We start from the raw sequence: 25080 nt of genomic DNA on the forward strand, positions 1-25080 counted from the left end.
GCATGAAGGATGCATGAGAATGAAAAAGAATAAGAGTATTCCTAAATTTGGATATCTTAATAGGTTTCATATTATTTTAGTATGTATGTAAAAATAAAGTATTACAAATAGCATAAAAAGTATATTGCGTATTAGTGTAGTAAGTTAACTGGACTGAAATTTACACTTACTAGGCAAACACTATTGATTAAATATCCTAGTTGTATAATGATTAGTTCTTGCTTCTGCAAGTGATCTTGAAAGAATGGGAAACAATAATATGCCAAGCAGAATGTATAAAAATAAATATTTATTGCCATTTGAAGCTTTATGTACACCTTTAAAAGCACATGTACAAATGTGGGGAATTACAAAAATCAACCTAAAACCCTTTTTCTCAAAGTAAACATAAATGTACATCCAAGATCAGTGGTGCCACCATCATCAGAATAAAAAATAAGTCTGTCTGGACATATACAAGTAATTATTTTAAATGTCATTCAGATATTCTCCTTTATATTTAAAACTCCAAAAAATACTAAGAGGCCCCATATACCCAGAAAATTGTGTTTTCGCTTTACCCTAACTTATGAGTAGTGGTATACAAATATATTTCCATCTTTTTGTCCAGCCAGCAAATGAGAGTCTGTACCTGACCACTTCACAAAAGACCAATGTTGGTCAGAGATAGGTGGGAGGAGGGCAGTACACTGACCGAGAAGTAAGTCCCAAATGGCAATTGTTCCAGAAGTCAAGATTGCTGCTGCACATTGATCTTTCACGTCACCTTCCAGGAACCTGATAGCACACAAAGAAGATACAATTCAGATTACATATCCAAAAAACAATTAAAAAAACAAAAGGTCAAAACCATGTTCCCCCAACCAGCAACAGGAGCAAAAATCCCTGTAACTATGAATGCCTACATTTGCAGTCTTAGAGGTCTGTTGGCTATTGTGTTGCAGTTTCGGACAGAATCACATGTCCAGTTCCTGCCAATCTCTCTGATGCATCTTGTACCACTTGAAGGCAGGCTCACAGTGGCCTTCCTTCCACTCTCCATCACTCCGGCCAAACTCAGTCCCAACTCAGTGTCATTGCTCTTGCCATTCTCTGTCCCTGGCGGGTTCTCGCCCCAGCTCTCAGCATGGCTGAGTTCTTGTCATCATTCAGGCCTGTTACGTCCATAGAAAGGTCATGCCTAATCCTCTATCTGAGGCAGTGCACGCGCATACTGGAGTCTGTTCCATCTTTATGACATACATGTTTTTATCTTCATTGCATTTTTCACTATTTGAGATTATCCTGTTTCCATATTCAGTGGGTATTTCCCCCATAAAAGATGCCATCTATGAAGCAGAAACCTACCTGGTTGCCTTTTTAACTTAGACAAGGGCTCTGCAGTCAGCTACCTGGGTTTAAATTCTAACTCTACAAAGTAAGAGCTGTGTAACCTTGGGCAAATTATTTAACTTTATCAGTACAATAGGGATGATTTTAAGAGCAAAACTTCACAGGACTGTGGTGAGGTTAAATGAAATAGTTCCTATAAAAGGCTTAGCACAGTGCCTGGCACACAGGAGGTGCTCAATAAAAATTAGCTATAATTAGCCGGGTGCAGTGGCTCACGCCTATAATCCCAGCAATTTGGGAGGCCGAAGCGGGTGGATCACCTGAGGTTGGGAGTTTGAGACCAGCCTGGCCAACATGGAGAAACCTGGTCTCTACTAAAAATACAAAATTACCAGGCGTGGTGGCATGAGCCTGTAATCCCAGCTACTTGGGAGGCTGAAGCACAAGAATTGCTTGAACCTGGGAGGCGGAGGTTGCAGTGAGCCAAGACTGTGCCACTGCACTCCAACCTGGGCAATAAAGCGAGACCCTGTCTCAAAAATAAATAAATAAAAATAATTAACTATTATTGTGGCCGGGCCTGGTGGCTTATGCCTGTAATCCCAGAACTTTGGGAGGCCAAGGGAGGTGGATCACCTGAGGTCAGGAGTTCACAACCAGTCTGGCCAACATGGCAAAGCCCCGTCTCTACTAAAAATACAAAAATCAGCTGGGCATGGTAGCACGTGCCTGTAATCCCAGCTACTAAGGCACTAAGGCAAGAGGATCGCTTGAACCTGGGAGGCAGAGGTTGCACTGAGCTGAGATCATGCCACTGCACTCTAGCCTGGGCAACAGAGCGAGACTCTCAAAAAAAAAAAAAATTAGCTATTATTATTACTCACTGCTGTATCACTGGTGCCTGGGGCATGGCCAGCTCTCAAAAGAATATTATATGAATGAACTGCACAATACTTTTTATCCCTGGTTCCTACCCGACTCTGTGTACCTAACTCCTAACTTACCTTTGGAAACTCCCTAAGGTTTTCTTTGATAGTCTCTCCCCAACCCTCTACTGCCAATTAAGGTGCCTGCCTCTCCACTCTTGTGCTCTCAAACAGTGCAAGCTTCGCGTATTGCATTTTGTGCACTGAACAACAGTCACTAGTTTTCCCTTCTAGTTCCCATGAAATTAGAAACAGTTTTTGTTTTTGTTTTTGTTTTTTGAGACAAAGTCCCGCTCTGTCGCCCAGGCTGAAGTGCAATGGTGAGATCTCAGCTCACCGCAACCTCCACCTCCTGGATTCAAGCGACTCTCCTGTCTCAGTCTCCCCAGTAGCTGGGACCACAGGCGCACACCACTGCACCCAGCTAATTTTTGTATTTTTAGTGGAGACAGGGTTTCACCATGTTAGCCAGGCTGGTCTTGAACTCCTGACCTCAAGTGATCTTCCTGTCTTGGCCTCCCAAAGTGCTGGGAATACAGGCGTGAACCACTGCACCCGGCCAGAAATAGCAGTGTTTTGCTATGGTCTGAATGCTTGTGTCCTCCCAAGATTAATCTGTTGAAACCTAATCACCAATGTGATGGTATCAGGAGGTGGGGCTTTTGAGAAGTCATTGGTGGTTTTGTAAAAGAGGCCCCAGACAGCTGCCTTCTACCATGTGAGTACACAGTGAAAAGGTACCATCTATGAACCAGGAAATAGGCTCTCACCAGACACTGAATCTGCTAGCACCTTGATCTTGGACTTCCCAGCCTACAGAATGCTAAGAAATAAACTTTGTTGCTTACAGGCTACCCAGTCTGTGGTATTATGTTGTAGCAGCCTGACAGGATTAAGATATGCTTCCTACATGATTGGTACCAAATAGGCTTTCAAGGATTCCTGAACAGATGAGTTTGAAAAGTGACAAAGGAAATGCTTGACCAAGCAGTTATCTTTATCTTTAATGTCTAGGGCCAACGACTATGGTTCTCTCAAATCCAAGAAAGCAAGTTGTATATGAAAGCACATACTGCAGATGTTCTGAGGTTCTGAGCTTCTTAGGTTCTTAAAAAAATAAATAAATACATAACCAAGCATGGTGGCATGTACCTGTAGTCCCAACTACTTGGGAAGCTGAGGTGGGAAGATGGCGTGAACGTGGGAGGCAAAGTTGCAGTGAGCTGAGATCGTGCCACTGCACTCCAGCCCGGGCAACAGATCAAGACCCTGCAGAAGTGCCACAGCTGGCTGAGTGCAGGGATAGAGAATGTCTTTTAGAACATGTACTTATCAAATAAGCTTTGCATAAGGTCCAAAAAAACATGCACTGTAACTGTCAAGGTCCTTTATCCTTGTGACTTATTAAAGCCCGACCTTGTTTTCTTGATTTACTTCAGCCCAGGCTGGAGTACAGTGGTGCAATCTCGGCTCACTGCAACCTCTGCCTCCCGGGTTCAAGCAATTCTCCTGCCTCAGCCTCCTGAGTAGCTGGGATTACAGACAGTATACTACCGCACCCACCTAATTTTTGTATTTTAGTAGAGACTGGGTTTCACCATGTTGGTCAGGCTGGTCTTGAACTCCTGACCTTGTGATCCGCCTGCCTTGGCCTCCCAAAGTGCTGGGATTACAGGCGTCAGCCACTGCACCCGGTTTTTTCTTTTTTTTTTGAGACAGAGTCTCGCTCTGTTGCCCAGGCTAGAGTGCAGTGGCACAATCTCGGCTCACTGCAACCTCCACTTCCCGGGTTCAAGCTACCCCAGCCTCCTGAGTAGCTAGGATTACAGGCGCCCGCCACCGTGCCCAGCTAATTTTTGTATCTTTTTTTTTTAGACGGAGTCTTGCTCTTGTCACATACGCTGGAGTGCAGTGGCGTGATCTCGGCTCACTGCAAGCTCTGCCTCCCGGGTTCACAGCATTCTCCTGCCCCAGCCTCCCAGGTAGCTGGGACCACAGGCGCCTGCCACCACGGCCAGCTAATTTTTGATATTTTTAGTAGAGATGGGGTTTCACCATGTTAGCCAGGATGGTCTCGATCTCCTGACCTCATGATCCGCCCGCCTCGGCCTCCCAAAGTGCTGGGATTACAGGCATGAGCCACCGCCCAGCCAGATAAATACTTATCTGTAGATAAATATAAACTGCCTGCATGATAGAGGCTCAGTCAAACTCAGTCAGATTTCAAAGTAAAGATGTCTTCCTAAAGTATGTTAAAATTTCCTTAATTTAGGTTTAGGGAAAGAACATAAATCATGTTTTTTAAATACAGAACATTCATTACTCTTTACATGAAATTTTTTTTCTTTTTTCTTTTTAAGACAAGCTCTTGCTCTGTTGCCAGGCTTGAGTGAAGTGGCATGATATCAGCTCACTGCAACCTCCACCTCCCAGGTTCACGCCATCCTCCCACCTCAGCCTCCCGAGTAGCTGGAACTACAGGTGCATGTCAGCATGTCTGGCTAATTTTTTTTTTTTTTCGGTAGAGACTGGGTCTTGCTCTGTTGTCCAAGTTGGTCTCAAACTCCTGGGCTCAAGCTCTCCTCCCACCTTGACCTCCCAAAGTGCTGGGATTACAGGCATGATCCACCATGCCCTGCCAAAATATTTTCCTTAGGGGAAAAAACAAGGCTTGAATAAACACTATTAAAAACCGATATAACCCCATACTAGTAGAGATCAGGATGCAGGGAATCTGGTGTTTGACTCAAGTCCGTTAACCTTCATCCTACTTCTGAATATTCCTATCATGATCTGTAGTATTTCATGTTTTCCATTCTTCCAAGTGACACAAAAATATCTAGATTTTGTGTTTGCACAGTGCCTTTCAGAATGTCCCACCCACGGAGTAGCAGTTATGCACACTTGCCTGCCAGCCTGCCCTGGAGGAAGACAGTACAGCATCACACCCACACTGAGAGTCGTCTTAGGGTTAATCACAATCAGCTGAAACACAGGGCTTTGCAACGACTCACTCTCTTTGGCACAGGGATGACTCAGGACAATAAACAGAAGCCCCTAATTTAGGAGAAAAATAAATATCCAAATAGACTGTCAAGAGTATGTCAGGAAAAAGAAAGATCTGGCAGAGACAAAAACCAAACAATTAAAGCAATGATCAATAGGCTCTAAAGTATCCAGGATTTAACCACTGGCTTCATTTTCTTCCCCACCATCTGGGAACTGTTGAGATTATTACTGGACTGGACTTCTGGCTGCTGCTGCTGCTGCTGCTTTTTTAAATTAGAGACAGGGCCTTGCTGTGTTGCCCAGGCTGTTGTTGAACGCCTGGCCTCAAGGGATCCTCCCAACTCAGCCTCAGTGTTGGGATTACAGACGTCAGCCACTGCGCTCAGCTAACTTCTAGCTTTAGCTTCTCCTGCTTCTGGTTCCCAGTGTTTGTTTTAGCCAGTCCTGCCAGGCATGAATCTGATTCATCAATTTCCTTCCCCTTAGATAGTACTACATTTCATGCCATTCATCATTTGGGGAAATACTGGCAAAGAAAGGATGAGGACATACATGTGCAGGGAGTGCCCAAATTAGAAATATTCATTTGTAAATTGGTTTTTGAACATTCAGAACATGTTTTCCCATAAAAACAATCTTGTATGTGGTGGCTGGTTTCTCAGACGAGCCCACAATAGCCCATTTAAAACCCTGACACTATTACTCTCTTTTTTTTTTTTTTTTGAGACGGAGTCTCGCTCTGTCGCCTAGGCTGGAGTGCCATGGCCGGATCTCAGCTCACTGCAAGCTCCGCCTCCCGGGTTTACGCCATTCTCCTGCCTCAGCCTCCCGAGTAGCTGGGACTACAGGCGCCTGCCACCTCGCCCGGCTAGTTTTTTGTATTTTTTTTAGTAGAGACGGGGTTTCACCGTGTTAGCCAGGATGGTCTCGATCTCCTGACCTCATGATCCGCCCGTCTCGGCCTCCCAAAATGCTGGGATTACAGGCTTGAGCCACCGCGCCCGGCCCACTATTACTCTCTATTAAGGGTAAGGGTGACCAAAAAAAGATACCATCACCTGTGGCTGTTTCTGTGGGAAAATGTGTTAAAGATCTCTCCTGGCTTTAAAATTATAGGTTCTAATAATAATATTACTGTGTGTGTGTGTGTGTGTGTATATAGATACACACATATATACACACACACACACACATATATATACACACACACATATATTTACAGATTTTTTTTTTTTTTTGAGATGGAGTTTTGCTCTTGTTGCCCAGGCTGGAATTCTATGGCAAGATCTCAGCTCACTGCAACCTCCACCTCCAGGGTTCAAGTGATTCTCCTGCCTCAGCCTCCCCAGTAGCTGGGATTACAGGGATACGCCACCACACCTGGCTCATTTTTGTATTTTTAGTAGAGACAGGGTTTCACCATGTTGGCCAGGATGGTCTCGATCTTCTGACCGCGTGATCCGAATGCCTTGGCCTCCCAAAGTGTTGGGATTACAGGCGTGAGCCATGGCATCCAGCCGAATGACTGAATTTATTAATGAAAATAAAATACTTTTATATTTAGAAAACAACTGAGGTGACTCAGGAGGCCAAGGCAGTAGGATAGCTTGAGACCAGCCTGGGAAACATAGCTGAAGACCTCATCGTCTAAAAAAATTAAATTAAAAGTTAGCCATTGATCTACAGCCTGAATGACAGAATGAGAACCTATCTCTGAAAGGGAAAAAAACTGAGGATTTAAAAATGTTAAATGCTATACAGTTAAGAAGAGGCTGACAAACTATGGCCCACTGGGTAAACCTAGCCCAACACTTTTTTTGGGGGGGACAGGGTCTCACTGTCACCTAGGCTGGAGTGCAGTGTCATAATCAGCTCACTGCAGCCTCAAATTCCTGCCCTCATGCAATCCTCCCTCCTTTGCCTCCCAAAGCACTGGAATTACAGCTGTGAGCCACCATGCCTGGCCCCAGTGCTCATTTTTCCATGGCCAATAAACTAGGAATGTTTTTCAAATTTTGAAATGGCTGAAAAACATCAGAAGAATAACATTTTCTGACATGTGAAAATTAATGTATGAAGTTCAAGTTTCAGTCTCCATAAAGTTTTATTAGAACACAGCTACATCCGGCCATTTGCATACAGTCTATGGCTGATTTGGGGCCACAATGGCAGAGCTGAGTATTTATAACAGAGATTGTAAGGCCAGCACAGCTGAAAATATTTGCTATCTGGTAATATATGGAAAAAGTTTATCAATCCCTGCACTAAACAGTGAAATGAATAATAAAATGTTCTTTTTTTTTTTTTTTTTTTTGAGACGGAGACTTGCTCTTTCGCCAGGCTGGAGTACAGTGGCACGATGTCGTTTCACTGCAACCTCCGCCTCCTGGGTTCAAGCAATTCTCCTGCCTCAGCCTCCCAAGTAACTGGGACTACAGGCACGCACCACCATCCCAGCTAATTTTTGTATTTTTAGTAGAGACAGAGTTTCACCATATTGGCCAAGATGGTCTCAAACTCCTGACCTCGTGATATGCCTGCCTCGGCCTACCAAAGTGCTGGGATTACAAGTGTGAGCCACCGAGCCCAGCATAAAATATTATTTCTGAAGACTGGCTTTATGGGGAACTTTTACTTACTATCTTACACATGTCTATGTGAAATGTTTTAATATCAAGTGGGTATTAATGTTGTAATATAAAAGGTTTAACATTATTTAAATGTTTAATAAGCAAATTCTAGGCCAGGCGTGGTGGCTTACACCTGTAATCCCAGCACTTTGGGAGGCTGAGGCAGGTGGATCAGGTGTTCAAGAACAGCCTGGCCAGCTTGGTGAAACCTTGTCTCTACTAAAAATACAAAAAACTTAGCTGGGTGTGGTGGCAGACACTTGTAATCCCAGCTACTCAGGAGGCTGAAGCACAGAATTGCTTGAACCTGGGAGGTGGAGGTTGAATTCTAGAGATGAATTCAACTGTCAGTCAGTCTGTCTGATGAATTCAACTGTCAGTCTGTCTGTCTGTCTGTCTGTCTGTCTATCTATCTATCTATCTATCTATCTATCTATTGTTGTTGTTGGTTTTTTGTTTGTTTGTTTTGAGACACAGTCTTGCCCTATCTATCTATCTATCTATCTATCTATCTATCTATCTATCTATCTATTGTTGTTGTTGGTTTTTTGTTTGTTTGTTTTGAGACACAGTCTTGCCCTGTCACCCAGGCTGGAGTGCAATCTATCTATCTATCTATCTATCTATCTCTCTCTCTATCTATCTATATATCTATTGTTGTTGTTGTTGTTTTGTTTGTTTGTTTTGAGACACAGTCTTGCCCTGTCATCTATCTATATATCTATTGTTGTTGTTGTTTTTTTGTTTGTTTGTTTTGAGACACAGTCTTGCCCTGTCACCCAGGCTGGAGTGCAATGGCACGATCTCGGCTCACTGCAACCTCCACCTCCCACGTTCAAGTGATTCTCCTGCGTCAGCCTCCTGAGTAGTTGGGATTATAAGCACCCGCCACCATGCCTGGCTAATTTTTGTATTTTTTAGTAGAGACAAGGTTTCACCATGTTGGTCAGGCTGGTCTCGAACTCCTGACCTCAGGTGATCCACCTGCCTCAGCCTCCCAAAGTGCTGGGATTACAGGCGTGAGCCACCATGCCTGGCCTAGTTAATTATTATTATTATTTTTTTGAGATAGAGTTTTGCTCTTGTCGCCCAGGCTAGAGTGCAGTGGCGCAATCTCGGCTCACTGCAACCTCCACCTCCTGGGTTCAAGCAATTCTCCTGCCTTAGCTTCCCTAGTAGCTGGGACTACAGGTGCACACCACCACACTCAGGTAAATTTTGTATTTTTAGTAGAGACAGGGTTTCACCAAGTTGGCCAAGCTGGTCTTGAACTCCCAACCTCAGGTGATCCACCCGCCTTGGCTTCCCAAAGTGTTGGGATTATAGGCATTAGCCACTGCCCCTGGCCTATTATTTTTGAGACAGGGTCTCACTCTATCGCCCAGGCTGGAGTACAGTGGTGCCATCATGGCTCACTGCAGGCTTGAACTCCTGGGCTCCAGTGATCCTCTCACTTCAGCCTCTGGAGAAGCTGGTATTACAGGCATGTGCCACCACACCTGGCCACAAGTATCTCATTTAAAGGAGGAGAAAGGTTAGGCTCAAGATTATGTAATGGATTACATAAGATCACACAACTTTTAAGTTCAATTCCACAGATCCTACTAGGCTAGGGAAAGATGCAGTCTTTGTGTTCAGAGCCTCTGGATGCTGATCCTCTCACCATAATCACCAGGCAAGTCAGTCTCTACACAAATGCTGAGCCTGCTGCTATTGTCTGCTCACAGCTTCAATGGTGAATACTCAAGTAGTTATTCATTACTCCTAGACAACTACTTTCCCATTGTTAACCAGACTGTGAGTCAAGACTTTTTTTTGAGACAGAGTCTCACTGTATTGCCCAGGCTGGAGTACAGTGGTGTGATCTTGGCTCACTGTAACCTCTGCCTCCTGGGTTCAAGCAATTCTCCCTGCCTCAGCCTCCTGAGTAGCTGGGATTACAGGTGCATGATACCACATCTGGCTAATTGTAGTTTTAGTAGAGATGGGGTTTCACCATGTTGGCCAGGCTGGTCTCCAACTCCTGACCTCACATGATGCGCCCACATTGGCCTCCCAAAGTGCTGGGATTACAGGCGTGAGCCACTGCTCCAGGCCAAGACTTTTTTTTTTTTTTTTTGAGATAGGATCTCACTTTGTTGCCCAGGCTGGAGTGCAGTGGTGTGATCATGGCTCACCACAGCCTCGACCTCCGGGGCTCCAGGGATGCCCTGAACTCAGCCTCCTGAGTAGCTGGGACTACAGTTGCACACCACCATGCCTGGCTAATTTTTGTATTCTTTTTTTTTTTTTTGGAGACGGAGTCTGGCTCTGTCGCCCAGGCTGGAGTGCATTGGCCGGATCTCAGCTCACTGCAAGCTCCGCCTCCCGGGTTTACGCCATTCTCCTGCCTCAGCCTCCCGAGTAGCTGGGACTACAGGCGCCGCCACCTCGCCCGGCTAGTTTTTTGTATTTTTTTAGTAGAGACGGGGTTTCACTGGGTTAGCCAGGATGGTGTCGATTTTTGTATTTTTTATAGTGATGGGTTTTGCCATGTTGCCCAGCCTAAGATTTTTTTTTTTTCTTTTTTTTTTTGAGATGAAGTCTTGCTCTGTCACCCAGGCTGGTGTGCAATGGTGCAATCTCGGCTCACTGCAACCTCTGCCTCCCGGGTTCAAGCGATTATCCTGCCTCAGCCTCCCACGCAGCTGGGATTACAGGTGTGCACCACCACGCCCAGCTAATTTTTGTATTTTTAGTAGAAATGGGCTTTCACCATATTGGCCAGGCTGGTCTCAAACTCTTGACCTCAGGTGATCCACCCACCTTGGCCTCCCAAAATGTTTTTTTTTTTTATTAATACAAAATATTTTATATATTTATGGGGTACATGTATTTGTTATGTGCACAGAGTATATAATGATCAAGACAGGGTATCTGGGATACCCATCACCTTGAGAATCTATCATTTCTATGTGTTGGGAACATTTCAAATCCTTCCTTCTAGCTACTTTGAAATATATCATACATTGTTGCTAACTACAGTCATCCTACTCTGCTACTGAATCTTGGAGCTTATTTATTTCTAACTGTATGTTTGTACCCACTAGCCAAGACTATTTGTACAACAGCTGAGTAACTGTATTTGCTTTTGTATGAGAAGACTAAAGCCTAAGAGTAAAGCACGCTGGCCAGGCACTGTGGCTCACACCGTAATCCCAGTACTTTGGGAGGCTGAGGTGGGCAGATTACCTGAGGTCAGGAGTTCGAGACCAGACTGGCCAGCATGGTGAAACCCCATCTCTACTAAAAATACAAAAATTAGCCAGGCGTGGTGGCGGGCATCTGTAATCCCAGCTACTTGGAAGGCTGAGGCGGGACAATTGATTGAACCTGGAAGGCGGAGGTTGCAGTGAGCTGAGATCGTGCCATTGCACTCCAGCCTGGGCAACAAGAGCGAAACTCCGTCTCAAAAAAAAAAAAAAAAGTATTTCTGGGATCATTTAATCATCCTTCCTAAGGCTACTTAATCACGGTGATGTGGTTGGGAGTCAAGTCTGATAACAGGCATAATAGTTCTCAGTTCAAATCCATAGCTAGAAATAAATACTTGCCCTCAGGTCCTATAGCCAGAAAATTTACTAAGCAATCACTGTACCAACACTTATTTTCATCCTAAATTTCAAGAACGGACAAACATTGTTATCCAATTTTGAAAAAAGATGCCACAGGGAAGGCTTGTTCATTACTACTTATGACGTACCGCTCTCACTTAATAAGACCAACAGTAACACGCAAAGTAAACACAAAGTGGTCCCACCAGTCATTACTTACCATTTCAGAATAGGCTTTGTGACAGACTGAAGCTTGGTAAGAATCATCAATGTGCATCTTTTTCAAGAGTTGACCAGTTTTTAAATTCCTTAGATAACAAAAATAAATAAGCTGATCATATTCTTCCAACAAACCAGTTTTCAGAAAATATTTTCTTACTAATCATAGCGTGCTTTAGGAGGTGACCAAGGAAAAAACTAAGGGCTCCTTCGTTTTGTTCAGTCATAGATTTAGGTAAAAGTGGAACTGTGGGTTAATTTTGCTAATAGTTTAATTTGATAGATTACATCTACTATGCCCCTAGGGATAAATCTCTCCAAATTCCATGAGGAAAGTTTCATCATCTCATTCAACCTGGTATTGAAATCAGGCACATGGTATAGCAGTATCATGATTTTGTGACACGTCTTGTTATGTCTAAATTTTCCATGGAAGACAATGGCCAGGAAACCAAATTTGGTAGGGCAAGAGACTACACCTAAAAAAGACTTATAATTATATCTCTATTACATGTATTTATACTACAGCTAGACCAAAATAATGGATAGAAGGAAGGACTGAGGTGGAATCAAGAGAGAGGGGTGCATATAAAGAAGAAAAAAGATAAAGTTTGTTGGAATCACTCCCCAGCGGTTTTTTTTTCTTTTTCTTTTTTTTTTTTTGAGATGGAGTCTCACTCTGTCTCCCAGGCTGAGTAGAGTGGCGCCATCTTGGCTCACTGCAATCTTCACCTCCTGTGTTCCAGCAATTCTTCTACCTCAGCCTTCCAAGTAGCTGGGATTACAGGCACCCACCACCATGCCCGGCTAATTTCTGTATTTTTAGTAAAGGCAGGGCTTCACCAGGTTGGCCAGGCTGGTCTTGAACTCCTGACTGTAGGTGGTCCGCCTGCCTCAGCCTCCCAAAGTGCTTGGATTACAGGCATGAGCCATTGCACCTGACCTGCTCCCCAGCTTTATTAAGGATTTGTGACATTGATAACTGCTTTGTCATGATACTCTACTTTTTTGTTTTTGGAGCTTAGGGTCTTGCTCCATTGCCCAGGCTGGAGTGTGGTGGTGTGATCATGACTCACCGTAGCCTCAACCTCCCAGGCTCAAGCAATCCTTCTACCTCACTGCCCCAAGTAGTTGGGACTACAGGTGCATGCCACCATGCCTGAATAATTTTTTAATTTTTTGTAGAGACAGGGTTTCACTATATTGCCCAGGCTGGTCTCAAACTCCTGAGCTCAAGCAATCCTCCCACCTCAGCCTCCCAAAGTGCTGGGATTACAGGTTTAAGGGACTGCACCCAGTTCATGTTACTCTGTTGATGAAAAACTTTCAGTTGGCTCCCATTAGCCACAGTATAAAGTCCAAGTGGTTTTTTTTTTTTGTTTGTTTGTTTGAGATGGAGTTTTGTTCTTGTTACCTAGGCTGGAGTGCAATGGCACAGCCTCGGCTCACTGCAACCTCCGCCTCCTGGGTTCAGGCAATTCTCCTGCCTCAGCCTCCTGAGTAGCAGGGATTACAGGTACGCACCACCACGCCAAGCTAATTTTTGTATTTTTAGTCAAGACGGGGTACACCATGTTGGCCAGGCTGGTCTCGAACTCCTGACGTCAGATGATCCACCCGCCTTGGCCTCCCAAAGTGCTGGAATTACAGGCGTGAGCCACTGCGCCCAGCCCCCAGGTTCATTTTAATGATATTTATACCTCTCATGAATCCAGTAGTGCAATATTACATTATCACTCATTGCTCCATTTCCTAAAATCTTTCTGCCTGAAGAACATACTATGCATTCCCTTGACTCTAGACTTTGCTGAAGCTATGCCTTCCAATGACCCCTGCTCCCCCAACTCCCTGCTACCCATTACAGAACAGTTCCCATCCCTGTTACTGATGAATTCCTATCCATTTCTTAGGGCCTAGTTATATCCCACCCCCTCCAAGCTGCATGAACTCACTTGAGACAGCAGTCCACAGTCATCTCCTCTCCTTTAATTCTGTCCATATACCTCATTTGGTATGTAATATACTACTGGCAATACTGTATCATGTATTCACTCAACAAATACAGAATTCTATGGGCCAAGTACTGTGTATAAAAAACTGAAGAAGGAAAATTAAATTTTTATGTGCATATGCAAGGTTTTCCTCCTATCAGGGACACCAGATGGGTGTCCTACAGAGTTTCATACATGGTCTGTATTTAGTAATTGTTCCTTCCTCAAATCCCAAATCACTTTGTCCAAATCTATCACTTTGACCTTGTGTGAATTGTAAAAAGAACTGTAGTGAAATTGTAGGATTTGATTGTAAAGGCATCTTATTTACCTACTAGATTATAGGGGCCCTGGGACCAGAATTCATATCTGATTCATCTCTGCATCTCTCACAGAGAATGGGACATAAGTAGAGACCCAGATATCTACTGAATGTTTGAAAGATATTAAATGAAATGTCTCAGTGAATATGGACAGGAAGACTTCCTTACACACTGGCCCCTCAGCATTTAAGAATGTTTTAACACGTTTATTTGGTATGACTTCACTGTAAACATTAAACTTAAGAAATATTTAGACCTTCAGCATAGTTTCCAAAAAAACCCACCTGACGCTTCAGTATAACATGAATCACTTTAGACATCTAACAAATCAGGAGTTAAATAAGAACAAATATTACATGTAAGTATAAAATTATACAGAGCCCAAAAGGTAAGTAGTAGCTTTTGACAGACAATATGATTAATACATCTTTGAGTAACTACCCTAAACATAAAGCTAAGGCAGGTGCCAAGAACAGATATGAGAAACGGTACCTATCTTCAAAAACCAGAGAGGATAAACAACACAAAGCAGCAAATACTAAATTAAAAATCAAGGCAGGCCAGCCGCTGCAGCTTATGTCTATAATCTCAGCACTTTGGGAGGCTGAGGTGGGAGGATCACTTGCATTGAGGAGTTCTCGACCAGCCTAGGCAACATGGGGAGACCCTGTCTCTACAAAAAAAAGTAAAAAAAAATTTTTTTTTTTTTAATTAGCCAGGCATGGTGGCACAAGTCTGTAGTCCTGCTACTCAGGAGGCTGAGTTAGGAGAACTGCTTGAGTCTGACAGTGAGCCATAATCATGCCACCGTACTCCAGCATGGGCAACAGACTGAGACCCTGTCTCAAAAAAACAAAAACGAAAAAACAACCAAGGCAATATGAATTCGGAGAAGGAAACATCAGTGAAGGCTGGGATGGTATAACAGAACTCAAGATAACTGTAGGGCTGAAAATATCCCCTAAGGGGAACTTAGAAGCCAAGCATAGAAATCCCTCCCAAACTTCCCAGTACTCTAGAAGGCCAAGGTGGGAGGGTTGCTTACGTCCAAAAGTTCAAGACCAGCCTAGGAAAAATAGCAAGACCCTGTCTCTATAAAGGAAAAGAAAAATTAGCCAGGCATGGTGGTGTATATCTGTGGTCTCAGCACTTTGGGAGGCTGAAGTGGGAGGACTGCTTGAGCCCAGGAGTTCAAGACCGGCCTGAGTAACATACCAAGTTCTCATCTCTACAAAAAATTTAAAAATTAGCAGGACATGATGGTGTGCACCTGTAGTCCCAGCTACTCAGGAGGCTGAGGTGGGAGGATTCCTTGAAACCAGAATTTTGAGGTTGCAGTGAGCTATGGTCATGTGTATACACTCCAGCTTGGGTACTCAGTGAGACTGTTTCAGAAAGAAATCCCTCCCCAACCTCAAATTCCTTTGTGACCTCTTATATACAAAATGCCAAAGGATACCGATAGAAAAATTGTAGAACTGAGGGATGGGAAGAAAAAAAGGAGGAAAGAAGGATGGCAGAGCTGGAGAGAACATTTTTGTACTAGAGCACAGGGGAAATAAAAGCTGAAGGAAAGCAAACATGGTCCCCGTAAAGGTTTTCTTTTGAGGGATAAGGGTAGGGTTGGAAGAAAGAGTATTCACAAAGTAGTAGAATAAAAAATGACCTGCGTTTGAGCCCACGCATTTGAGCTTGCCGTGAGCTATGGTCACGCCACTGCACTCTAGTTTGGGTGACAGAGTAAGACACAGTCTCTAAAAAAATAAAAAATAAAAAAAAAAACAACCGAAGTTTGAATATTGATTAATGGCAAGGAGACAAACTACTAGATCATTTTAACAGTTCAGGAGACACATAATGAAGGTGTGGACTATGGGAATAACAGAAAGAATAGAAAAGACAACTCCTGAAAGAGCACCGTCCTCAAATAACACCTCTGGGTAGAAACCCTGGTGAATGTGCTCCAAGTGGCCAAGTGCCGCCCTAGACATCAGGACATCTGAAAACAGGGTCTTCTGACAGATCAGAACACAGCCAAATTTCAGAGGCTTTCTGGTGGGAAGGGCACATTGTTTCTCTCAGGGGCCATGCTTTTCTAGTTTATTTCTAGAAGGTTAGGGTTGTAAGTCACCACAGTATTTAAAAAAAAAGGCAAAAAATGGTTAGGGTTGGATGGTACAGAAGAGCTACGGTAGTGGTCACACTAATATCGTAACTTCCTCTTACCAAGACCCATTCTGGCCCCAAGGAAACAGTTAATAGACAAGGCTTCTGAGAAAAGAAACAAAATCGATCTATTCTCCTAATACAAATTAAACTTGCAAGTGCCTGTGGCTGGGTATGGTTCTCCCTGTAGTCAGAAAAGAGATGGCTGGGGACTCCTGTGATGGTTTCCCTATTACAAATTTGTTAATTTGATTCCTGTGTGATCACACTTTTTTCTTTTCTTTATTTGAGACAGAGTCTCACTCTGTCACTCAGGCTAGAGTGCAGTGGCACGATCTCAGCTCACTGCAACCTCTGCCTCCCAGGTTCCAGCGATTCTCCTGCCTGAGCCTCACACCACCACGCCTGGCTAATTTTTGTATCTTTAGTAGAGACAGGGTATCTTTAGACGCCACACTTTTCTTTGTATACTGAGTAACTTTGGACTGTATCCTAGTTCCAGTGATATTAATATGTTGCAAAAACTTTGTATTCTGTTAGGTTCCTCTGAAAAACACTGATGTTTTTTGTTTTTAAAAATATTTTTAGAAAAGAAATTTTAACATTTACTGAATACCTCCTATGTGCCAGATAATATGGTAAGTACTTTTTAAATACAGTTCTATTGATCTTTAAAAAATTATTTATGTTTTTTGAGACAGAATCTTGCTCTGTCACCCAGGCTGGAGGGCAGTGGCGCAATCTTGACTCACTGCAACCTCCGCCTCCTGGGTTCAAGCCATTCTCCTGCCTCAGCCTCCTGAGTAGCTGGGATTACAGGTGTGTACCACCACGCCTGGCTAATTTTTGTATTTTTAGTAGAGATGGGGTTTTCCCTTGTTGGCCAGGCTGGTCTCGAACACTTGGCCTCAGGTGATCTGCCTGCCTTGGCCTCTCAAAGTGCTGGGATTATAGGCATAAGCCACTGCGCCCGGCCCTGATTTTTTTGGTTGTAAGTTTGTCTGTCCTAGTAAACAGTTAACTTGGCTGAACTTGAACTCCAAATGCCGAAAGTGAAGTTCAGTTCTTTCAGTCTCACCTGAGCTGCTTTGACTCTGACCTATGCACATCCAGTTTAAAGGGTCAACCAGATATTTAGGTAAACATTATAGCTAGAAGTTAGGGTTCTTTTTTTTTTTTTCTTTGCTCTCTCCTTTTTAGGACTTTTCCCCTCCCTTTCTAGCAGCTGTGATCACCCTGAACTCTGTCTGTCCTTTAGTTCTCTAAGCCAGTGGGACAGATCTTCTATTAGGCTTCCAGTCACCCAGTGAGCAGAGTGGGCCTTGCCTCCTAGCTTAAAGCCATAATAGGAACATTGCCTAGTGTCATTCCCTTCACCTAAAGGGAGAAACCCCTCCAGTATGTTTCCTCTTTTTTTTGCTTTCTGGTGCTTTTAGAAAGTTGTTTTTTGTATTTTGTCCAGAGTGTATAGTTATTTGAAGGTAGAGAGTTGGTCTGACAGAAGCTACTCAACCACTAACCAAAAGCAGAAAGAAGTGTACATCTTTGAAAATAGAATTCCATTTATTTTTAAATAGTCTACTCAGACTGACCTTTTTTGGTATATCTCAATTAATATGATGTTGTTGGTAAGACAAGTATATAGTATCTGACAAAAAAACCACAATCAGGCCAGACACAGTGGCTCACGCCTGTAATCCCAGCAATTTGCAAGGCCAAGGCGGGCAGTTCACTTGAGGCCGGGAGTTCAAGACCAACCTAGCCAACATGGCGAAATCCCATCTCTACTAAAAAATACAAAAATTAGCCAGGCATGGTGGCTCACTCCTGTAATCCCTGCATTTTGGGAGACTGAGGCAGGCAGATAACTTGAGGCCAGGAGTTCAAGACTAATCTCGCCAACATGATAAAACCCTATCTCTACTAAAAAATACAAAAATTAGCTGGGTGTGGTGGCACATGCCTATAATCCCAGCTACTCGGGAGGCTGAGGCAGGAGAATCGCTTGAACCCAGGAGGCGGAGGTTGCAGTGAGCCGAGATCACACCACTGCACTCTGCCTGGGCAACAGGAGGAGACTCTGTCTCAAAACACAACAAAAACAACAAGAGCAACAAAAAATCACAATCGTGTTTACACATACTCTCTTATTTAATCTTCACAACACCCCTGTAAAATGAGAGGTGAATCCTCATACTACAGATGATGGAACTGAGGACCTAGAGGGAAAACTTACCAAATAACAATGTTGTTCATAACAGTAGTACCAAGGAGAGCTTCTTGCATCCCTTGGACCTCGGCAAAAGTTAATATAGTCTCCTCAGGGGGCATCAAAAATTGGTTTTCTTTGCCTCTGCAATTAAAATAGTATGAAAAGTCAGTACTTTGCACTAAAGCAGTTTCTAGGTAGCCCTTCTCCACATTGTTGAACTGTGCATAATATAAACTAACCAAATACCAGGAAAAAAAAAATCTAACCCAGAAAACGTGTATACTAAACTTTCTACAATGAACATATATTACTTCCATACTATCTACTTAGATATGCTGCAAGCACCTCAAATTCATTATATTCAAAATTAAACTTGTTAAGTTTCTCTTTAAACCTTTTGTTTCTTTCTGCATTCCTATCTCAATAAATTGCACCACCATCTAATAATGCCCAAGTTTCAGGGTTGGTCACCACTCAAGTGACCACCTAGACTGGGAGGAAGGAGACAAGGAAAATATCCACATTTCGGGCTTGGTCACCACTCAAGTGACCAACTCTACCATGTTGATATTCTCTCCTTCCTCTCAATCTAGTCAATCACCAAGTCCCAGTAATTTTATCTTCTCATCTCTCAGAAATCTATCTGCTTCTTCCCATCTCCACTAACATACTCCTAATTTAAGCAAACAATTATCATCTCTTGCAACAGATCATGAATAAATAAGCCAAAGTTCCCTGCCCTCCACTTTTAGAAAAGACAGATGGATAATAACAATGAAGTGTAACTGAAAAATAAAAATAAAAATAAAGTATAATGAGTATATGATAGAGAAGATGCTGTTAAGTTCAGTTTGCAACATTTTGAATTCGAGGTGTTCCCAATATGTCTAATAAATAAACCTACAGGTCTAGAGCTCAAGAAAGAGCTCAGAGGTAGAAATGTATGTTTGCAACTAGTCAGCACCAAGATGGTCAGTGAAGCAATGGACTCCAAGTGTGTGGAATGAGGAAAGGGTCTAGGGCCTTAAGGTATTGCTATATATTTTAAAAAATATTTGTGTGTGTGTGTGTGTGTGTATGTGTGTGTTTAAGATTAGGTCTCGGTCTGCTGCCCAAGGTGGACTGTGGTGGCGTGATCACAGTTTATTGCACCCTTGAACTCCTAAGCTCAAGTGATCCTCCCACCTCAGACTCCCTAGTAGCTGGGACCACAGACATGCTCTGCCACACCCAGCTAATTTTTAAATTTTTTTGTAAAGATGGGGCCCTGCTATGTGGCCCCATCTGGTCTTGAACTCCTGGGCTCAAACTTCTGCCTTGGCCTCCCAAAGGGCTGGGATTATGGGCATGAGCCACTGTGCGCAGCAGACGTATTTCTAACATTTGAGGGACACACAGAGATTTCAAAGAAGACTGAAGAACAAACTACATTTGCTGAGCCTCTCCCCTTCTTTGACTTCATCCCTGACATGTCTGGCTTCCACCTCACTAATCTGCTTCTATGTCATAACCTAGTCTTGATGCCATACATGCTTATATTATACCCACAGCACAGAAAAACAAGATCCTAGTGACCCAACTTTCTCTGAAACCTGTGAGAAAATTATTCTTCATCTAATAGTTAAAAATCAATCAATGCTTTTCTTACCCTCCATCTTCTGCAAATGTCATGACTTCTACTTGTTGATCAGAAAGGGTCCCACTGCTACTAACTAGCCTCCTCTTTGTCAGGCCAAGCACAGCTTTTATATTTCCAGACTTCAGTAGTACTTGCTTTTCACTTTCATCATCAGAGGAACAAAGCAATGCCCTAAGCCAAATATAAGGAAAAATAGGGTGATGTCAGGAGTAATCTTTTAATATTAAAGGACTAGGTTCACTCTTTTTTTTTGAGAAGGCGTCTTGCTCTGTCGCCCAGGCTGGAGTACAGTGGTGCAATCTCAGTTCACTGCAACTCTGCCTCCCAGGTTCAAGCGATTCTCCTGCTTCAGCCTCCTGAGTAGCTGGGATTACAGGCGCAAGCCACCATGCCTGGCTAATTTTTCTGTATTTTTAGTAGAGATGGGGTTTTACCATGTTGGTCAGGCTGGTCTTGAACTCCTGACCTCGCGATCCACCCGCCTCGGCCTCCCAAAGTGCTAGGATTACAGGCGTGAGCCATCGTCCCCAGCCTTTTTTTTTTTTTTTTTTTGAGACAAAGTCTCACTCTGTCATCCAGGCGGAGTGCAGTGGCACGATCTTAGCTCACTGCAACCTGTTTCCTGGGTTCAAGTGATTTACCACGTTGGCCAGGCTGGTCTCAAACTCCTGACCTCAGTTGATCCATACACCTTGGCCTCCCAAAGTGCTGGGATTATAGGCGTAAGCCACCACGCCCAGCCTAGGTTCACATTTTAAATAGAAACTTCAGTCAGTGATGTCATTCTATTGATTTTTTTTTTTAAACAAATCTCTCTCTCTTCAGATCTTTCAGATTCTTTCAAGACTCAAGTCTAGGTTATTACCTGCACTCAAAACCAGCAGACAGAAACAAAGATGAAGGAAAAACAAATCACCCGTTGGGAATTACATACCTGATCTCTCTGATTTCCAAATTTCCCAAAGCTACACACACAAGATTATACACATCAGGCACTGGAACTATCTGTAATACTGGAACCTAAATAAAACAAAGCAGCCAAAAATTATACTTGGTTTGTTTCATTTTCGTTTAATCCAGATTTTCCAAAATTTATCACATTCTTTTGTATTCTCACTGTACAAGAATAATTTTCATCATTTGAAGGCTCAGAAAACACTCTTTTTATTAGCTGTAAATCTAAATAAACTATATGCATAATAGTGCTTACTGAGCATTTATGTAACGCAATGTATAATTCTAACAATAGAGGAATAATGGGGTATATTCTGGCATGTGAATGAAAAGAATATTTATGTAGCCATTTAAAAGTATATCTATGTTCACTGAACAAATATTTATTGGGCACCTCTGTGCAAAGCACAGTGTTAGATGTTGTATATATTTGGAGAGCAAGAATGAGGTTTATACAAGTATGAAGACTCTACAGAAACAAGGAATTTTTTTTTCTTTTTGAGACGGGGTTTCACTCTTGTTGCCCAGCCTTGAGTGTAATGCCATGATCTCAGTTCATTGCAACCTCCACCTCCTGGGTTCAAGCAATTCTCCTGCCTCAGCCTCCCAAGTAGCTGGGATTACAGGCATGCACCACCACACCTGGTTAATTTTTTTTATTTTTAGTAGAGACGGGGTTTCACCATGTTGGTCAGGGTGGTCTTGAACTCTTGACCTCAGGTGATCCACCCACCTCAGCCTCTCAAAGTGCTGGGATTATAGGTGTGAGCCACATCGCCTGGCCAGAAAAATGTTTAGATGTATGGTGAGAAAAGACAGATCTAAAAATTTTAAGCACACTAAGAAATGCAAGCATGTAAGATGTATATGATAGTGGGAAAAGACTAGAAGGAAATACACGTAGAAAAGCAGCAAAATAATGCCTTAGTGAAGGGCAAGGAGTATAAATATCAGCAAGTGTCAAAGTCAGAATAGACATAAAATTCTAAGCTCCTCCAACAGGTCTAGTGTAAAAACCCATCTCTAGGCTGGGTGCGGTGCCTCACACCTGTAATCCCAGCAATCTGGGAAGCCGAGGCCGGTGGATCACTTGAAGTCAGGAGTTTGAGACCATCCTGGCCAACATGGTAAAACCCCGTCTCTACTGAAAATACAAAAATTAGCTGGACATGGTGGCGTGCGCCTATAGTCCCAGCTACTTGGGAGGCTGAGGCAGGAGAATTGCTTGAACCTGGGAAATGGAGATTGCAGTGAGCCAAGACTGCCCCACTGCACTCCAGCCTGGGCGACAAAGTATGACTCTGTCTCTGGAAAAACAACAACAACAAAAAACCCATCTCTAGATAAAACTGGGATTGGCTCGGCATGGTGGTTCACACCTGTAATCCCCAGCACTCTAGGAGGCTGAGGCAGGCCGACTGCTTAAGCCCAGGAGTTCAAGACCAGCCCAGGCAACATGGCAAAACCACATCTGCATAAAAACTATAGGCCGGATGCGATGGCTCATACCTGTAATCCCAGCATTTTGGGAGGCTGAGGCGGGCGGATTGCCTTAGGTCAGGAGTTCAAGAACAGCCTGGGCAACATGATGAAACCCTATCTCCACTAAAAATACAAAAAAATTAGCCAGGCATGGTGGTGGATGCCTGTAATCCCAGCTACTCAGGAGGCTGAGGCACAAGAATCCCTTGAACCTGGGCGGCAGAGATTGTGCCACTGCACTCCAGCCTGGGTGACAGAGCAAGACTCTGTCTCAACAAAAATAAGAAGAAGAAAAAAAAAAACAATAAAAAATTAGCCAGACATGGTGGTGCCTGCCTATAGTCCCAGCTACCTGGGAGGCTGAGGTAAGAGGATTACCAAGCCTAGGGAGGTTGAGGCTGCAGTGAGCCATGATCATGCCACTGCACTCTAGCCTGCGTGACAGAGTGAGATCCTGACTCAAACAAACAAACGAAAATTTATGATAAAGCAAATAAAGCAGGATGTTAATGGTAGAGTCTAGAATGGTGGGTATATGGGTGCTCACTATACAACTTTTCCGGATGTTTGAAACTTTTCATAATAAAATGTTGGGGAAAAAAATCTCATCTCTGTTCTGCCTTGCATGGTCATAGCTCCCAATTTTGGTAAGCTGCCTATCTACATTATCAGGCAAATGGCTACAAAGATCTTTTTCAGCTCGGGATTCTCACTTACCTCTGTGAAGTGCCAAGTATAAAGTTTTTCCCACTGCCAAGCATCCAGAGCTTTCCAAAGAGAAACTACGTCCTCGCAAGCAGTTATGATACATGGCTCTTTACAACCGGCTCTTTCCCAAAACATGGCACTCACATCTACGGAACAGGAACCTGAAGGATTCTGATACAATGGCAACAACAGTTCTGTTAAAGTGGCACTGGAGGGCTGTTTTATGCAAAGCATAAGTATGCAAAGTGATGAATTATAATTCAATGAAACAGTAGGTATGTAAAATTTAAGTTTTATGCAGGTGAAAAGAAAGAGCTTTGTGGTTCTTATGTACCTAAAAAATTGCCTATCAAACTTACATCATGAAAGATTTTATTTATTTTATTTATTAATTTTAATTTTTTTGGGGGGACTGAGTCTCACTTTATCACCCAGGCTGGAGTGCAGTGGTGCAATCTCGGCTCACTGCAACCTTTGCCTCCTGGACTCAAGCGATTCTCCTGCCTCAGCCTTCCGAGTAGCTAGGATTACAGGTGCCTGCCACCACACCCAGTTAATTTTTGTATTTTTAGTAGAGACAAGGTTTCACCATGTTGGCCAGGTTAGTCTCGAACTCCTGACCTCAAGTGATCCACCCACCTCAGCCTCCCAAAGTGCTAGGGTTACAGGTGTGAGCTACCGTGCCCAGCCCATGAAAGATTTAAAAATGTATAGTCCAGATGGAATAAATTCAGATTTAACCACAAAAAGATATTCCATAGAACTTATCCATTTGAAAATTAAACATCCTGATGAACCACTCATGGGTTGAAAAGACAGGTTTCAATGTTATTCCTCGGAGGGAATAACATTGAAACAACATACATTATACTATCTACTATTATGACCATGGGAACACTATATATCCAAACCACAGAGCATGGCCAAAGCAGTATTTCCAAGAAAATTTGGAAATGTCCAGTAAAAATCATAATCACAAAGGCATTTATAAGAAAACAAGAAAGATTAAAATCAAGTAAGCATGCAGCTCAGGAAGTCAGTACAAAAACAAAATAAGAACAGTAAAAAAACAGTAGAAAGGAATTATTTACAGTTATTTATTATAAAAATAGAATGAACTAGAAAACAAAACAAACAACAACAACAAAAAAACACAACCCAATTAATAACTAATACAACCACAAACTAGTTTGTTTGGAAGACCCACGTAATGGCCACATCTTGAGTCTAATGTAGAAAAACAATAATTTTAGAAATGGGAGAATGGGGAAGAGAGGCTTAACTGCATATACAGAGATTTTAATAATCTATAAGAAGTAACTTTTTACCTACAAATTTGAAAATATGAATGAAATGGTTGATTTTTTAAGAGACTAAGTTATTAGGACATTGGGCATGGTGGCTCACGCCTGTGATCCCAACACTTTTGGAGGCCAAGGCAGGCGGATCCCCTGAGGTCAGGAGTTCAAGACCAGCCTGGCCAATGTGGCAAAACCCCATCTGTACTAAAAATACAAAAACCAGCAGGGCATGTTGGCGCACGCTTGTAATCCCAGCTACTATAGAGGCTGAGGCACGAGAATCACTTGAACCTGTGAGGCTGAGGTTGTAGTGAGTGGAGACTGGAAATTGCCCCACTACACTCCAGTCTGGGCAACAGACTGTCTCAAAAAATAAAATAAAAATAAAATAAGTTATTAAAATTGACTCAAGAATAAATTCCAAAACAGAGCATAGGTTATTACCACATATCCTTTATAGAACAGTAATCTGGGGCTCAGAGGTTACACAATTTGTCCAAGGTGACAAAGCCAGTGATCTGGGAAAAACTTTATGTGGATTTGAAGTGCTTTCCTTCACACCAGTGGTTCTCTGGGAGAGCATCTGCACCATCTT

At 43.0% G+C, this 25080-nt stretch overlaps 1 protein-coding gene across 20 annotated transcripts in view; it reads right to left on the bottom strand.

Annotated features, from left to right (window-relative positions):
- Positions 1 to 272: 272 nt before the first annotated feature.
- The window catches only part of PALB2 (partner and localizer of BRCA2), a 37761-nt gene continuing 12953 nt past the window's right edge, over positions 273 to 25080 (bottom strand). For 8 of the 20 annotated variants that reach the window (XM_077986538.1, XM_077986543.1, XM_077986541.1 and 5 more), the window contains 7 exons: positions 23194 to 23355; positions 20975 to 21060; positions 20050 to 20211; positions 18426 to 18542; positions 11711 to 11798; positions 5167 to 5315; positions 273 to 777 (listed from right to left, as the gene is read on the bottom strand). In XM_077986538.1, coding sequence (XP_077842664.1) covers positions 567 to 777; positions 5167 to 5315; positions 11711 to 11798; positions 18426 to 18542; positions 20050 to 20211; positions 20975 to 21060; positions 23194 to 23355 — 975 coding nt within the window. In that variant the 3' untranslated portion in view covers positions 273 to 566. Of the gene's footprint in view, positions 778 to 5166; positions 5316 to 11710; positions 11799 to 18425; positions 18543 to 20049; positions 20212 to 20974; positions 21061 to 23193; positions 23401 to 25080 lie in introns of all 20 variants that reach the window. The other 12 variants (XM_077986542.1, XM_015125799.3, XM_077986535.1 and 9 more) reach the window with 6 other exon arrangements.

This window comes from Macaca mulatta, chromosome 20 (assembly GCF_049350105.2).
Source record: "Macaca mulatta isolate MMU2019108-1 chromosome 20, T2T-MMU8v2.0, whole genome shotgun sequence".
Lineage (NCBI taxonomy): Eukaryota > Metazoa > Chordata > Mammalia > Primates > Cercopithecidae > Macaca > Macaca mulatta.